We start from the raw sequence: 18,898 nt of genomic DNA, 5'->3' as shown, positions 1-18,898 counted from the left end.
TGAGATAAAGCAATTCATAAGACTCGACTTATCTCGATGTAATGCGATTCACAACGTTTATTAAAAACGTTTATTAAAGACACATCGAGCTTTTACCAAAAGCTTATAACATTTAATTCGCAAAGGATATCTTTTTTGATGTTAGTATAATTTTTTTAACATTATGTTACTGCGTGAAATATAATTACAATTATTGCATTGTATTTTTATTATTTATTAGAGATTAGAGATATCTTATCGCTACAATTTTGAGAAAACTATGACATAATATGGATCATCTTGCACATTAAAAATGTAATATTAAACCATAAAATAAAAATATAAAATTAAATTAATAGATTAAATATAAGAGAGATATACATAGATATTATTAGATTGTATAAAATTATTTCAGCGTGCCACGACCGAAAAACATACTACTTTTGTTTATTAATCAAACGAATTGAGCGACGTGGATGCAACAGTTTCTTTTCACCAAAACAAGGCTCACGGCGTGAAAAAACTTTCTTTTTTCTGTTACGATCTCATCTCTCATCTTCTTGCCTCAACTTGGCGGACAACAAGCGAGCGCACGTTCTGTCGTTGGTCTGATGCATCCGCGCGCAAATAGATAACTCGCGCGATGCTCTGCACCGGAAAATTGTGCACTTGTACGTAGTGACAAACGGGCCCATTCGCGTATATACGTGCCACCTTTGTGTCAACATATTGCTTTTGTTGAATCACTCGTATTATTCGTCTAAAAGAGTCACCTAACGCGTCGAGTTTTAAACAGTTTTCTTGGCTGTCCTATGTTTGCGATTAGAATTTTTGTAGATTGCAAATTTTTCTTAAAAGCAATCTATGCTAAATCGTTCCCTCTGGCATCGAAAATTACTACATTTCTTTCTATGCACGGAAAAAAAGACTTGGTTGAGATAAGAGAAAAAATGGTCGCCTCGACCAAGTCTTGGTCGAGGCGACCATTTTTTCTCTTATCTCAACCAAGTCTTTTTTTCCGTGTGGCTATTTAATAATTTAATCAATGTTAAAGAAAAACTTATTATAAATTAATATTTCACACATCTTCAATAAAAAGTTTAAAATTTCCTAGTAATTCTTTCATATAAATATATATAATAATGTATGTAATATATATTTGTAGAGAAATATATTAAATATGGGATATTTATATATTTTAATTAATTATTATTTAATCTAACTAATTACTTTGCTAATAAGATATTATAATTTGACTTTAATTAATATATCTGAGATCATATCAATATGAAATATTTATATATTTTGATTAATTATTATTGATTAATCTAATTGATTAATTTGCTAATAAGATATTATTATAATTTGACTTCGATTAATATATCTCTCTCTGGAATCAGAACTTTATTCTTGCGAATATTATCATTGCATTCACGAATGCAGAGACATGCATTACCTACCTTATTCTTTCATCCGAAGAATACGAATAAAATCAAATAGCTATAGCGGCGCCGGAAAACGTTCCAGATTCTTTCATGTGTAAAACTACGCCGAAATTAGCTATGCATCATTGTTCGCGAACGTGTGCATCTAAGAGGACTATTTGCATGGTTAAAGTATTTCTGTGATTTACTACTTTTAAATTATATTATCGTAATAAGCTTAATAACATCGCTTAATAAAGTTCGAAATTATAAACGGCCAAAAACCAGCGAAAATAGCAAAAATATATGATTATGTATTTTTTATGTGTTAAGCCATTCAAAGATGTAAAATTTACTTCAATTTATTACGTTACTTCGCATTATTTTCCACGTTAAATTTCGTTTTTAAAATTCTTTTAACAAACGGTTTACGCGCAAAATCAAGGAACAAACAGCGTTGAAGTGGAAACACGACTGTACCGAAATCCGGGATACAACAACGTCGCGAGTGTGTGCACAGTCGAGAGGGCAAGCAAGCACTCTCGCGCGGTATCGAGGTATCTCTTACGCGAGTAGTCGCAACGAGCAAACAACGACAGGTAACGGCATGCAGCGCCGACATACCTACCTTGTATCGAGGAAGTGGAAAATAAGGGTGGAAGCGCAAATGTACGCGGCATGGTCTTTCCACCCTATTCCTCCTTCGATTCAATTCCTCCGCCACACATATACGAATACGTGCTATTCCTTTCGCGAGATAACAGCGATAACATACGAGACACGATATTCGCGTATCGAAATTCCGATCGTCCAATGTCACTTTTGTCTAGCTCGATCGACAGGCAAAACGTTCTCTGGTCGTTCTACGTACGTGGCAGTGTGTTTCCAGTTTGTGGGATTCCTTTGATCGCGATTTTGAACGTAAAGTGGATGTCGCGAAACGCGACCGAAAATAAGCGACGAAGCAAATGATTTTCAAACGAAAGAGTAAGAAAATTGGCTTTTAATCACATTGCGTAAATCACATTGTCTTTGTGATAAAAATATTTATCTCACAGAAAGTATCCTAATCGCAAAGAAAGTAGCGCGATTGTAACACATACCATCAATTTTTGTCATCTAGAGAAGTTTACAAATACAAACGTTTCTGTAAATATTTTTGCTTTTGTTCCTATCTTTCAAAGAACGTAAAAGCTAGACAATTTTTTCAATTTTTTTCGAAATTTTATATGTTAATATTGCTCTTTTTTTATTTAATAAAAAGTTATTTAAGATCATTGCTTGCCAATAATCTTGATATTACGGATATCGACAAATATATTTATTTTATTTGGCATGTATTACTACTTGGCATTTCTCTTCACGCTTAAAATTGGTAAAACAAACTCACCGCCATCACTGCGCTGCGTAACGCCTCTCTTGTCCCCTTTTCCCATAGTTCCGTCTCCCGTTGTTCCCTTCAAAATAAGATGCTCGTTCTTTCGGTCCCACCTAGAATCCAATTGCAAAATATTTCGTTATATTATTTTCTGTAACACATACGTGCAATGAATATATGTACGAGTGCACGTATATACGCAAACATCTATATAGTTATTCGTGCCAGTCACACAATTTCTTTTATTCCACCGTGTAAATATGGTCCCTGTTTTCCGCACGGGTATATAAAACCCGTCGCAAAAGATAAACGAGATTCCGACTACGCGATATGAAATTGCAATCGTTTTTCCCGATTACAAAAAAGCATATGTACCATTGTCTATAAGTCTATACAATGATCGTTTATACAATGACATCAGGTTTGATGCGGTTTATGACCGGAAAAAATAATATTTGCGACTCGAGTACTATTTTGAAGCATTTAAAGTTAGCACATGTATTTATAATTGATTTAATCGAATGTTAAATAAATAACTTTTCAAACTATGAATTAATATTTTCTAATTATAGTATCGATTTGTTTGCAATTTTAAATTTCACGAATCTTTGTGATTTCATGTTCAGATCGGATCAAATAAACATTGATAACAATCTCTCATTAACAATCAGCCGACCACAATCTATCTTTATAATATATTATAATAAATAAAAGTTTAATAGAAAACATAAATTATTAATATTTTCAGTATTATTACGTATATGTTACATACTAATTTTTTATGTTTACGTTTATGTCTAAATTTTATAAAACTACAGATCTGTGAAAAAGAAATTGACTAATTATGTAAAATTAAAAATATTAACTAAAAGAAATATTCCTGATATTCTCATCATTAAAATATTATAGACCGAACCATTTCTTCAGAGCATTCTTATATCTTTATAATTCGAACTTTATAAAATAAGTAAGTAATACGCGTAAGTATTTAATCAAGCAAGAATCGTTTCCCATAATCTCACAATATGTCGATACAATAGCCCGAAGGGAATTATTTAATCGTCTACCATTGAGAAATGCCATAATAATATTGTATTTCGCAAAATGAAGATTCATCGTGCGGCATTGAACGCGTCCAATCTCTTTACGAATGTCTCCCGGAAAGAATTTATCGTGCCGCGGACACGACTGAAAAATATAGGCGCGACTGTTGTAGGTTAACCCTCGTCACTATTTGTCGATCTGATTTATTCTATAGAAGACGTGCTAATTATATATTTATAAAAAGAACAACCTTTTGAACAATCGGGTTCTCATAAAAATGTAATACCGGCAATTCTCTCAACCGTCCGTAACTTTAGTAAAGCCCAACGTAAACCTGATACCTATTTGCGAGCACGATATTACACGTCAAGGGGGAGACAGAAGTGGAGGAAAAGGGAATCTCGTTCGCAATTTTGAATTTCACGAGCCTTTGTGGCACCGTCTCTTGTTCCACACAGGCCGGGTCGAATTTACGCATGCATCACTGTGGCATGATGCACTGCTGGTGCACTGAAACGCACACTAGTGACACCGGGAGATTTTAAGTTGTCTAGACAGCAGCGCTATATTTTACTGGATTAATAATGTTTTATTTATTAAAAACTGGCGTATAATAGCAAATTGTTAAGATACTGCAATTTCCGATTGTCCGAAGTGTACTAGAATTAATTTGCTGCTGTAACTACTCTAAGCAATATTTTTAGTGATTTAAGATACCGAAAAAAAAGATCGTTAACAAAGTACGGAATACTTCAGTTCCATAATGCATCTGGAAGGAAATGTACGTGCAACTAGGTATCATGCTGGTCACGTGCCATCGGCGAAGAATGTTTCTGTTAATAATATAAAACGGAGACGCGTGATTCTCTTTCTTTCTCTATTCTTCTTGCAACGCGATCCATAACTTTGTGAACATAGGAGAGATTAAAAAGATCAACGATAAAACAAGAAATTTTGCATATTTACATTTTTCCTGTTTTTTTTTCTTTTGGAATAAATCAATCATGTTTACGAACTCAACCACAGTCAAACATTAATCTTGTTTGTGTTCTCTAGTTTTCTTTATCGTTGATACAAAAATATCTCAACACAATTATACGATACAAAATACACGATAGAAAGTAGTTCTTATTTCTAGATCAGGATATATATATATATATGTATATTTAATTTCACAGAATTTTATTTTTTAAAATGTTAAACTGTTAAATTCTAACAGTAAATTTTTGAAATATAGTGTTAAATTATTCTCTGAAAAATGCATATAATTTTCAAATCCAAACTACGTATTTTATATTTTCTCCTTGAATCCCTCAACATATAAATGTAAAATACTTAAGAAATTAAAAAAAAATTGTATATTTTAAAAAGTATTTATAAAAACATACGAAAGAAATTTTTAAAGGCTTGAAAAGAAAAATGCGTGATAACATTAGAGTCAAACAAACCGTACTGGTTCTATTTGCATGCGTCTCTCTGTACGCGATTTCGGTAAACGAACACGACTGCAGAACATAAATTAAAGGATAAACGGTATGTAACATGTCGATGCATCGGTCCTAAGTTTCGGGCCACGAGGGAAATGAGCGCGATAGGGCCCAACACGCTCTCATGCTAAACGATCGAGGATATAGCGCGCCATGCCATTCCGACCGAGAGTTTCGCAACGCTGTTACAGCGCTTCCGGACGAATAAGTAACGAGTTTACGCTCGCAGCTCGCAGGATTTCAATTTCGCGTTGAAAACTTATTGGAACACTATCGTCGTATTCTCCGCTCTCGGTCCTAACAAGTTGCATTGAACGTCAAGTCTAAAATATAGCTGACTACATTACAAGCGAATGAATAATCATGACATTGTGTAACATTCAAGCGGAATCTTGTCTGGTGATTTATAATATTTCTATTGCCCGAGAGAAAATACAAAAGCGCATTTATTTCTTAATATAATACAATTCAAAATGCACAAAGTCTCTTTTAACTATAAAAACAAAATTTTTTTAAATAATAAAAAATATTCTTTTGGAGTATTTATAATACTCTCCTCACAAAATATTTTGGAAACTTTTCACTAATATTATACATTTTTATATTTTAATAATCTTTAGAAGTCTCTCTATTAATTAAATTTATTTTACGTATTAAATTACACGAACTACAATTATATTTTTGGATAATTTACATATTTCCATATAACTAAAATATCAGTTTTTTGTACTCTCTTTTAAAGATTAAAACACATATCTCTCTAAATTATACACCTACGTGTCCAGCGATTCAACTATTCCACACGATTCTGTCTCTGCTAGAGAGAATTAAAATGCATTTCTTGCTAATTTGTATATTTCCATGTATTTCAACGATCAAGATATGTTTCTTTTTAACATAGCATGTATATATGCCTATACTATCTAAAGGATAAAAGGAAATATATCGTACCGCGAGCTCTCATTCAAAATATTGACCTTTTCGACGAGTAAGCAAACAGTGGAAACCTGATGTCGTATATCAGACGGATTCAACGATTCCGGAACATCTAATAAAAAAGGAAATATGCAAACGGTTCGTTTTATGATCTGAGGTTTTACTCATGGAAGAATACATTTCTCGTGTTTGCTGTAATAGTTATGTTTTCAAAGTTTTTTTTTGCGAAACGATCGATTACACAAGCTGTTATAAAGAAATCGGTAAACATTAAACCGAGTTTAACATTATTACTTCTCTAATCTTTGGTAAACCGATTAATTTTAGATATATTAAATATTATTAAAAAGTTACATTGTGAACAACCGCAACGTTCTGAATTTTTGCAACAAGTTTTCGTTTTTATTGAATCGAAATATTAATTTACTTCTTCCAATACCATAAATTCTCAATTGACAAGAAGTAAAAAGCGCGAAGAGATCCCCAACTCAAATCCCTGCATTCGAATGTGTCGTAAAAATATCTTGACCTCGACAAGCTTATCAAAAACCAGCTATACGTCCGTATCATGTGCCGCACTATAACGCGAGCAAACGCGCGACCCGAGAAAGTTCTCCTTCCTTTTCGACTTATCTCCGCGAAGAGGATTTTCCAATCCTGCAATGCCTGCCATGATCTCGTTGGTGCGTCCGTAGGACGCTGATAAGGGATCGGAGACTGCTCTTTGAAGATTCGATATCTCTGTGAAAGGTATCGACGGAGCCTTCATTAAACCGGTCGAGGAGCGAAACGACGTAATCGCGAGATGAAATCGTCGCTACAGAACGATCCATACGATGCGTACTGGGTAAAGGAAAGACAGGAGCAGCGCGCAAGAGCCGCGACCGAGCCTGGAGATCGCTGCTATCGGAGAATTTCGCAATTTCCGGCTGAATCCAACAATTTCCTCTCGGCGACGCGTTCGTCGCACGCGGCGCGGAACTTTTCGCGCGATAGACCGACCAGTTGGTCTAATTTACGTTATGGTCGCGAGCTGGAATTGAAGAGACAAATTCCGGAAGCGGAACGATAGAAGGGCAAACACCGGAGAATCGAAGAAATGTAACATTCATAGCGCTTTGGAGTTATTGACTGTCAGATTATTGACTTGTGTCGATAACCTACACCTTTCTTGATTTAATCATGAGTCTGTTTTCTATTGCTATAAACTGGCTGCACTAGTTCAGAGTTTATCTTCTTTACTCCACGTATAGGAAAGAAAAAGATAAACTCTGAAGTAGTGCAGCCAGTTCAGCAATAAAAAACAGACCCCATGTTTCTTTTTCTGCACTGTTTTCTTTTGTAAAAGAAAATATACGAAAGAATTACAATTAAACAATACATGTACAGTAGTAATTATGAAATATAAAGCAATATGTGTGTGTGTGCATGTTGTATGTATATGCATACAACTTTCTCTTTAATAAAATTGCTCCTCAAATTAAAGTTATGTATTATATACGTGATTGCTGCAAGTGAGACGATTATTATCGATAGAAAGCGATTAACACTGTCTGTGAAATGAAAGACATATGTTGATATTTTACCATTGAAAAATTAATTGAATTTTCCTAAATTACTTTCACGAGAGAACATTAAGAATTCTGCACATCCACAAGATAACTGGCCCGTTAAACTAAATTCCCGTGCTGATAAATCAGAGAACAAAGCCCTGAGTGTGTCGCTAAGTCGAATTTGATAATACTGAGACTATCTTGCGAGAACCAATAAATCGGGTATGCTGATCCTCTTCAACCCTTTTCTTTCCTCGATACTAGCGTGAAAACCCTAGATATAAAGTCACGGAAGATTCGAGTTAAACGTTAGGAATTGTAAACAAAATTCGCGAGACTACCATATTATCATACTTATACTCTGGCGAGCTCGTAATAAACGATCTTTTGCGATATCGTCTATTCTTATGCAAAATACATGTCCTTGTCCCATGCATATACTATATACGTATGACACATCTATATATAGACAATGATATGTATTTTGCATATATGTATATATGTATATTGCTCTTTTATACATAAAATTCCAAAACAAAGTTATGCCATCTCAAGCGAATAGCTTGTCATCAAACGTGTATAATGTTACAAAATATGCGCATATAGACAAGTACTCGATTTCTGTGTTCCTTTCACAATAAATTCCAAAGCATTCTTGCAATATTCTTTCGCGTATCTATGATGAGAATGCGTCGCAAAAAAATCTTGCGACGCATTTAATTTTAACTAAAATTTTTTCGTTATTCAGAATTTTGCTTGTGTTATGTATGAAAATATATAATTATAATCATGTTATGCATTACGTTATTTTGATTATCATATATTCTAATGTGCGCGTATATGCTATCTTCCTTCCGAAAATATTAAAGTTGCATGTAACCTCGTCTAAATCTCAAGTTTAATAAATGTCGATTAATCATCATCTAGCTTCTGCTATAATAGCATTTTATTTATGATACTCCAACAAGTACATAATTGCTCGCATCTGTTCGAAGAAATTTTAATTTTATCAATCCGAACGAAAATCTCATCCGTTTTAATAAATTATAAGATAAAAGCTACAACCATTTTCAATTGTAAGAATTTATTGTGCCTCGAGTTTATCGAGAAAAGTATTCCTCTCGTTTCTCATTTCTCCATTCATGTTGGAAGTTAAAATCAACTAAAGGACAACCTTTTTCACCAATACTTCAAACTTTATCTTTATTATTTTCTTATTCGAAATTCACAGACTTACTATGACATCTGTCTCTGTTTTCGCAATCGTTTTCGCAACTTAATAATCTGTATGACGTTTTTCACTCTTCCTTATCTTTTTATCATCTAATTAATCTAATTTATTTCACGTATTACTATCTACATACGACAATTATTTTAAAATACTAATTAATTACAATCCATTAACTGCAATAAAATTTTCTATAAATTTTACATTCGCCAATATCTTAACGCACCATTGTAAAGCGCTGATCTTGGCAAAAAAAAAAATACTTTAGAATTCCTACTGTTGTTCAAACAAAAAATAATAGTTCTACGAGATTAACACTAGAAAAAAATTTAAAAATTAAGCACGATTTTCTCTTTACTTTATATCCGAATATTTTTCTCTCTGAAAAAGAAAATCTCTACTTCTAATTTTGCTAATTAAATCAATCCTTAATTCTCCACTGTGTTCCTTATCTTCTCTATAACGCAACACCAGAACAACGAGTGCGACCGACAAATTTCTCATTTCTTCAGCAAGGGTAGGAACTAATTTTCTACGGAATTGAGTTTCCTCGATATACCGAATACCTCGGTAAACAGGCGCGGGAATTTAATATTAATCGCTCACCTTTATCTCGCGTTGCAACTCGTCACGGGCATACCGCCGAGAGCGCCGAACTTCCGTCACAGCACGACTAGTGTAGTCCACTCTCGATCCGCCACTCTTCTCTCAGCGATTATGCGTACCGTGCGAGAAGAGGGTAGTATCGCACCCCTCTCACCCGCTCGGAAGATGCGCGACTGATGATGTTGCACCGATATCTACCCGTTCATCGCGACCCTCGCTTTCTCTCGCTCTCCTACTCTTTTTTTTCTCTCTCTCTCTCTCTCTCTCTCTCTCTCTCTCTCTCTCTTTCTCTCTTTTTTCCCCGTTTTCACTCGCTCATTATCGTGCGTTACGCTAAAACCGAATCGGCTTTCTCTCTTGTCGAGTGGACCACCCTATCAAATGTACATGTCTCTTGCCATCTTAGATTTTTGCGTCCCGCAAGGTGTGAACGACTCTCGGGACCGACCGGCACCGACTGAACTCCTGCCGGACGGCAACCCGGAGGACGACGTTCGTGCTCCTGCGCCCCGCGATTCTCGCCGAACGACCCGGAGCCCGGAGCTGGGCGTCCTCTGGCACGGTTTACTTCAAGAATGGACCAGGCTGATAACGTAGAATTCTCGCATCGATACGATTCTACCAACATCGAATAATTCTCGCCAACGTTTAACTATAAACTGCTCTTTTACTTATTATTATAGATTCGTAAAACTGTATAATTAGCATTAGTTCACGTTGGATAGAATCAGCCCTACGTGAATGTTAACGCCTCATTTCTTTTAAATCACAATTATAATATTGTATCATTATACTAATTATTTTCAATAATTTCAACTTGATATATTTGTCGTTGTTTACATTAGTGAATATAATTTTTAGTTACCGAATGCTAAAAGCTTAATGATTTTCAAGAAACTTTAATCTAAATGGACATGTCGTATATAGTAATACAAATTTATTGGATATTTATTGTCTCCAGAATTTGACATTTCCTAAAATGGCTCGTTCAGATTTGTATTAACAAAGAATAAAACTTTCTTTTTACTGGCTACTGATATAATAAATTAAGAATTTATCGATAGAGTGAATATCAAAACGGAGAACTCATATACCGATAAATGGCATCAACGAATTCAATGAGTCGAGTGACAAAACGATTGATCAAAATATTAATAGAATTAAGAAAAAAATATAATAAGAAAATTAATTTAATCCAAATGTTATTAAATTGCTGATTATTATCGACTATGAGTGAAACAGAGAAAGAGAAAGAGAGAAAGAGAGAGAGAGAGAGAGAGAGAGAGAGAGAGAGAGAGAGAGAGAGAGAGAGAGAGAGAAGGAGAGGCAGAAGGAGAAGAAAGAATGTGTTAGTTAATTGGGGATAAATTTATAATATCTAGGTAATAATATAATTTTAACTATTATACCATGTTGTACAATATTGATTGCATTATTGACTGAATGAATCAGTTGCAGGAAACGAGATATTAAAGCTTTATAAAAAATAAAACTGACAAATATTCCGATTTAAAAAATTGATAAGATCAATATTATCACATCCTATAAAAGGTCCAATAACTTGTAATTTTTTGTTTTCACTGTATTTAACTAACAGTTATATTAGTTCTTAACCATTTACCTTGTTTTTATGTCCGAAGAACAGGGGGGGGGGGGAACGTGTTCCGTGGAAATTTTCATGGAAATATTCTGCATATCGCGATCGAGTTTAAAAATGTTACGACGCACTCGTCGCTGGAACGCATTCGTTACCAATTAAAGCGCATAAAATATTAAAACCTCAGTATAATATTATCGTTATGTTGCATTAACGTATATTTACGTTGTGGATGTTAACGACATCTGAATATCAGAGCGATAGTCGCTCGAATCTAAAAGGCCGAAGGGGAATGTCGGTTAACGTTTCCACCGATACATTTTTACAGCGCGATGTCGTTCCTTATCTCGTCTACTGTTTCATTATTGCGTTATCACGTAGCGGCCCGAATCCGTAATAGACGAGAATTGAAATGGCTCCATGATTAAGCCTACCGGCGCCAAATCCGAGGGGGCCCGAAGATCATCAATTACCCGTCGCAAAAGGAAATATTTGATCGCGGTAATAATCGCGACTAAATATTCATCAATTTTCGATACCGGGCTCACTTTTGTCCTCGACTCAGGACAGGATCGCCACGAGGAAACAGAGAAAACACCCGTGTTCCCCGCCGAAACGCGATTCATAATTCATAACTCGTTACGTCTATCTACTACGGGGGGGGGGGGTGTGACTCGAGGCAGCATCAGGGCCCTTATGCATATTGATACTTTCGCGAGAACGTTAACTCTTTCCCCTCTCGACGGTGTTGTCGTACGAGATGTTTGCGCATAATTCCACTCATCGTGTTTAGATACCCGGGTGCTCATTCGCGTGCCCCCGGGAAATGTTTGCGCAATCCCCCCTCGACGATATCTCCCTCCATCCCCCTCCGTTCGAGACGATAAGTTAACCGATAAATACTTCGCTTCGCGTTATCTTACCTCGAACGCTCTCTTCCTCTTTCCTCGTTCGACGATGCTTCAGTAGCGGAGCAGGGATCTGGACTCTCTCGAGAGCAGGGTTCGCTCTCTCTCTCTCTCTCTCTCTCTCTCTCTCTCTCTCTTTCTGTCTCTCTCGAAGGCGCCGTGACTGCAAAACGCCAAACTCCTCGCCCCTCGGCGCCTTCTTACTCCATGTCGCGGCCGCCGTGCTCGTTAACGGTCCAAATACTCCGATCGCCACGATCGCGCGGCAATTTTCTCGACCCTTCTCCACGACTCGAGCGATACGCGCGACACATGATTAACATGATTCGACACTCCCGAGATACGTCTACACCTCGCACTCATCCTCCCGTCTATGTACATATTGTACATACAACGCGAGACGCGAGAAGACCCCGAAATTCGGCCGCGCGCGATCTTCCCGACGCGACGTGACGCGACGGCAATTTACACGACACTTTCACGCTTGAGTGACTCCCGCCTCGATGTGTACGATTAGGCGCGCCGGTTGTTTGTTTATACTCGCGAGACGTTGGCCGGCGTGCGCGAGGAGAAGGGGGAGAGGTCCGCTTATCGTATTATTCCGAGACGCCACGCGACACAGTAAAGACGTAGCGTACCCCGCGGCGTCGCTCATCGATGGACGACGAGCGACGCGAAGTTGACGACGATCATCGAGCGACTTCACGCAGTTCACGCCGTTTCGTATCCCTTTCGACACTCTGAACGCGAATCGAACGAACCGTCGTCGGTAATCAACGATGGTTCGATACGCAATTTGACTTGCACGCCGGATTTACTGCCGAGAGAGAAATGTCGTTTTTGTTAAACGCGAGAAACGCGGACGTCTACGCGAGATACGAATATGTGCAGTTTCGATCGTGGCGATCGTGATGCGATATGCCCGGCATTGACTATAAAGCCTCGTGTCCACGATACTAGAAATCGCTCCGAGATCTCGGACGGAGAAGAAATTGACCAATCATATTTCGGCAATTGACCAATGCGATTGGTTAATTCCTTCTCCGTCCGAGATCTCGGAGCGATTTCTAGCATCGTGGACGCAAGGCTTAAGATAGACGCGAACGCGACTCATTCGCGAATAACGCGGGAGGACGGTAACTTCAGCTCGATTTCTAGGCTGCGGTCCACTTGACGTTACAAATGCTTCGAAGCATTCCTCTTCTCTTTTCTTTCAATGAAGAAAGAAGGAGAAGAAGAACGCTCCAAAGCATTTGTAGCGTCAAGTGGACCGCAGCCCTAATCGACGCGGTGCGAAATTAAACGACGAGATTTAGAGAGATAATTAATGATAATATACTTCGATACGAGACGACACGCAACGATTCTTGTGTCACTCGTTTAACACGTGCGAGCATTTTTAATTACGTACACGATTTCCATGAAGAGCGAAATGCAGCTAGCGTTTTTACTCCGTTTCTCGATTACAGCGCGAAATAACAGGGCTATTACTCGACAACGAACGTTACGTCGATTACGCGACATTTTCAAATGATACGTTTAACCGTTATAGTTTAATTGAATTCAAATTTCGATATCGTAGAAATCTCGTGGTCTTCGTGCTTCGTGCTGATGTAGGCACGCAAATCAAAGCATAACAGGTTTTTCCGCGCTTGTAGCATAACACAAATTGATATTCTTCGAAATTAGATATTTAATAATAGCCCAAGTCGATTTTTGGTGTCAATGCGTCGATGAACAGTCAATGTCAAATCTGGGGCTCGATTCTTGAATTCATTCACAAGAGAAACGTATACGCAAGTTCTGCTCTTACAGAAAAGTTGCAAGTCGATTGGCTATCGCTGATCGCATGACTTTTAGCCAATCAACTTGCAACGTTTCTGTAGAAACAGAATTTGCGCATACGTTTCTCTCGCGAATAAATTCGAGGATCGAGCCCACGGTTTTTGTCATTTTCAACGTCATAGTTATTTTTATGTTAATTGCGTAATTATGAATATTTCTATGAAGATTTTTATTGTCTTTCGGACAATTTTGTATCGAATTGATGCAAAATCGAAAAGCACAGTAGTATATTCGATGTAGAATTGGGAGGGAAGCAAATAAGACAATAGCATAAGAACAATTATAATGAGATCAAAAATGACAAAAATATCAACAAATATTCGACGACTATTCATCGACGCATCGATATCAAATCGACGTCGATTCGACTAATCATTCCCGGCTGGGAGTTTATTTGAGATTCAATTTAATCCCGTTAACACACGTGCGATTTTATTTTCGCATTTCGCTTCTTTATTCCGATTTTTCAATACGGGCGGAGCGGCGGTTGCGTTCAATTGGTATTCACGATACGCTGCCGCGCGACACGCGATAAATTTTTCCGAATGCTTTCGAATAGCGGCGATTAATTAATCGGCGGCGTACGTGATCGAGGTCGATAGATAATTACGTCCGACAATGTTAATGCAACGCGCGATCACGCACTGAGAGCATAGAGGCATAGATGTGTCGCCGCGGATCGCCGAATTACAAACGGTTACAACGGAACGGGACGCGCGGCGTGCGGCGTGCGGCGCGGGCTTCTCGTCAACAAGAGTGGGGATGGAGTGGGGGTAGGGTGACCGTAGGCAACAATGCGCGGCGCGCGTTCGACGTGTCTAGTTATTTTCCCCCCACTCGGTCCCCACCGCTCGTGAGCCTCGGCTCCATTTCCGAATACCTGCGCGATCGTCCGTCGGAGCGTCTCGGTGCGTATCGAAGTCTCACGTTACCGTTTTTCTCTCGCATCTTACATTCGTGAACAAGGGTGAATGTGATAAACATTACGTATCAAGAGTGCCGAGTTTCACATATTGCCATATCTATCGTACATTAACGTGTTGCGCGGATGATTACGACAGTTAATTTGCTCGTTCAAATGTGTCGTGCGAGCGGTGCGAGTCACGTAGTACGCGATCGGGACTTTGCATTCGATTCTCACACGTAGATTAGAAGTCTTCTCCTCGCGTTTTATAACTCCTGAAAGTGAAAGATACATAACGCGGAGAGTGCCGAATCGCGTATCGGACTGTGTCGCCGTAAGAATCTGTTCGCTCGTCGAGCATTTATACGGAGCATCGAATGAAATATCAAAGTGCGTGAAGTTGTTCGACGATTACCGCTGCGTTCACGTCGCTCGCCAATGAACGACGACGACGACGCGCGCTACGTTCACTCATTACCGTGTCGCGGTGCGTCTCGGAGCGACGGAGTAAAACGCGTCCGGTGCGTTTCGCTTTTCGTGCGCGTCGGAAAACGAATGTGCCAACGATCATCGAGAGTGCCTAAACGTGCGGCGGGCGACGGTCGCGGGTCGGTTACGATAATGAATGACTCATATCTTAGCGTCGCGCGAATCGCAAGATTGTCGGGAGCGTCGCCGCGTCGGTGCGTGCTCGAGTTTCACGTCGGCGTTTCTATCGTGTTCTATCGCGTTCTGTAATCGCCGAAAACGTAAGTATTTGACGTACGAATATAGAACGCGGGATGCGTCGAGTTACGAGGCTAGGCGACTGCGACAGTTAATTATTTTCGCCGGTCTGAGCGTGGAATCGTGCGAATCGTGTGATCGTAATCGATTCGGAGCGAATATTAATACGAGGCATATACGAGTGCGACCGCGGATTCTCGCAACCTGACACGAACGTGCGCCATGTAACATGTTGTAACCCTCGTGGCAATTCGGAGTGCAAACTCCGTGTCGCCTCTCCTGCTTCTCCCGTCTCTTTTTATTCGACGAAAAATGAGAGTCGCGTGCAAAGTGCCGAATTACGTGTCGCGCGATTATGATAAACTCATTATTCGCGCGGTATCGTTTAATCGCCGGGGGTGTTAACGCGCGTTCGAATTTCATATTGTGTGTTTTTTTTTTATTCGCGCTTTATAACCGCCGAACGTGAATCCGGCGTGTAAATGTATATCGGGCGAGATATCGGGAGTGCCGAATTATATAATACGCGCGTGCAATTGTAATAGGTCGTTATTTGTATAACGGGATAAATCGCGCGAACCGTTATACGCCGCGGAGTGTCGAATTGCGCGAACGAGCCGTTGTCTGTGCTTGTGAAATTATTGCTAATGGACGCTTCGTGTGACGCGACGCGTCGCGACGCCTCACGGGTGCAGCTTCAAAGGCGGGAGACGGCTTGTGAATGCGGCAACTGCTATTGGTATAAGATAATTTATATAAATTCATATAACAATTTTTCTATTTCGATTCCCAATAAGTTTCAAACTAAAAAAATTATAAATACAATTTTATTCCTTCGATTTTATATTATTATTTGAATATTTCTTAAACTGGGGTTTTATGTCGATAAAAATAAAGAAAGCGAAAGATTTGTAAAATTATTTATTTATTATAAAAAATTGTGCGGGATATGTCTAATTTGAATTTAGATAATGATTTAAAAAATATTAATTATATATTATTTATTTTACAGTATATACCTGGCTATAGGTGACAATAGCAGCGACTGAATCGGTGAGTGAATCATTTCATATTATGCTTGCGTATCTATTTGCGATAACAGTAAATTGTCTCATAATGGTCATGTTTTAATACTTTATATGTTTTAATACTTATAATATGAATCATTTCATATTATACTTGCGTATCTATTTGCGATAACAGAAAGTTATCTCATATAATGGTCATGTTTTAATACTTTCGTTAAAAAATACTGTGCGTTACAACTACTTCTTTAAGAATCTAGCACAGTATTGGCAAGCAAAAAATATCGCTCCAAGAGAAATTATATATAGAGCGTGTTAAATCTTTAAAAAAGATTAAAACCAATTTTCACGTAAGAAATGTCATATGTAATAAAATTATACACAGACCTCGTTAGATTTTTGAGAAAATCGCACATTAAAAATATCTAATAACATAATATATGATATTTGACAAAAACACATTTGCATACTAATGTAAAATCCATGAAAATATTTGTTCAAAATTTAAACGCTAATTTATCCCTAATCATCATTAAACATCAGAATTTTTTTCACTGATTGTGAATAAAAGTGAAACGAGATACTAAGATCTCAATTATATGATTGTTTGATAAAGTAATATGAAATAATCGCAAATCGACAATTAATCGTGCAAGTTCTCTGTCGCATACCTATTCGCTGTCTTAGCGAAACGTTTTGGGAAGCCGTAGTAATTCTTCGCATAACCGGGCGTTTTACATCGAAACTGCTGGTTTTGCCAGGAGGCAGCCACCGTTTCCGATGGCTGAGCCTTGCCAAAGCTCAGCAGTCAACTACGATGATATATAGATATATGCATACGAGATGATATCGCGAGCGGGATATTTCGAAGTTTTATTTGATTCCCGGCAACGCGGAAACACGAATACATCACTCGAAAATGTAACGAAGACATTTACTTTTATATTTTGTACACATTGTAACGGTTAGTAATTGCTCAATCGTTTAGAAATAAATCAGTCATAATCGCGAAGTTTGAATAAGCAGATTTAACTCTTTATTGCTTTTTAATGACGCTTGAAAGTAAATATAAACACCAAAAACTGAGTATTAATATTTATTTTATCTGTCCGCATTTTTGAGAATATGCCACAAAATCGATTCTAATTATCGAAATCTATTCTCAACATTATTAAAATTTATTCTCTTGGTAGAGAAATATCTAAATCAATTCCAAATTCAGAAAATGTATCTCTTTTTTACTTTCTTTACACATTCTCCAATATATCTTGCGTTTTTTCATATTTATTCAACTGCTCGCCTCAAAACAACGCGAAGCAATAGAGAGTTAAGCAAATTCCTGGCGTAAAACTGGCGGGACGTGCTACATTTCGAGGAAACGAGCCGGCGCCGACTTTAAATAAAGCAAGAAAGGAAAAAGGAATGGGGAAATCGAGATATATCCAAGACCAACGCCTATGGTCGAGCTTAATTATTTCGCTCGCGCGCGACGGCGGCAGATTAGAATAAAGCTCACTTTGCGGCGAAAAGACTTCGCCTCGAGAGGAGCAAACGCAATCTGAAGTTGCCAAGTGCGGCTAGGAAAGGGGGTAGAATGAGGGTTGGGGGGAGGATTGGCTCGCCGGTCTCTGCTCGACCAACACGGATGAAAAAAACTCCGATGGAGTTCCGGCGTGGCCTCCTCGGTCTGGTTTGGCCCCAGGAAGCGGCGAGAATTTAATTAAGAATTTCCGCGGATGGCGAGGGCACCATATTGCCGTGACACACACGCGTCACCCGGCCGCGAATCACGCGACTTTCTCCCTCTTCCCCCTCAGCCACCCCTAATTAAATTGAAAGAAATCTCACTCTATTGTTCTCTTCTTCTTTCACCATTCGATATCCTTCTCTTTCTCCTTCTTGAGCTTCGTCTCCCCCTCAGCACTGGTTCTCGATCTCTTTCTTCCTATACCGTGGAGTCCCTTCGGTGCCAATTCGATGGTTCCGGCTGCGGAAAAGTTCGCGAAGGAAGGAAATTTGCATTTTAACCTTCGTATCCCCGAGGGTTTATTTCACTATGCCACTTGTGGGGTACTTGCTATTAATACAGATGAATGAGACGACTATGTTCGAAAATTGATATAAAATTAAATCTTCCAATTCTTCATTTATACACGTTTACTTTTATTATTTTAATTTTAATTAAAATACTTTGAAACTAATATTATTCAATAATATGAATTACATAGGTATATTAGAATGTAATAATTAAAAAAACA

At 38.1% G+C, this 18,898-nt stretch overlaps 1 protein-coding gene across 2 annotated transcripts in view; it reads right to left on the bottom strand.

Annotated features, from left to right (window-relative positions):
- LOC139777841 (uncharacterized) overlaps positions 1 to 12,655 on the bottom strand; it is a 94,626-nt gene extending 81,971 nt beyond the window's left edge. The window contains exons 1-3 of one of the 2 annotated variants that reach the window (XM_071715479.1): positions 12,156 to 12,655; positions 9,636 to 10,253; positions 2,794 to 2,894 (exon numbers count right to left, since the gene is read on the bottom strand). In XM_071715479.1, the coding sequence (XP_071571580.1) occupies positions 2,794 to 2,839 (46 nt within the window). In that variant the 5' untranslated portion in view covers positions 2,840 to 2,894; positions 9,636 to 10,253; positions 12,156 to 12,655. Of the gene's footprint in view, positions 1 to 2,793; positions 2,895 to 9,635; positions 10,254 to 12,155 lie in introns of those variants that run through there. The other variant, XM_071715480.1, reaches the window with a different exon arrangement.
- Positions 12,656 to 18,898: the final 6,243 nt, after the last annotated feature.

Source organism: Temnothorax nylanderi, unplaced genomic scaffold, assembly GCF_030848795.1.
Source record: "Temnothorax nylanderi isolate EJ_2023f unplaced genomic scaffold, tnyl_v1.0 TNYL_tig0166_pilon, whole genome shotgun sequence".
NCBI lineage: Eukaryota > Metazoa > Arthropoda > Insecta > Hymenoptera > Formicidae > Temnothorax > Temnothorax nylanderi.
Note: the sequence above shows the minus strand (reverse complement) of the source record. Positions and strands in the feature narration are given on the sequence as shown.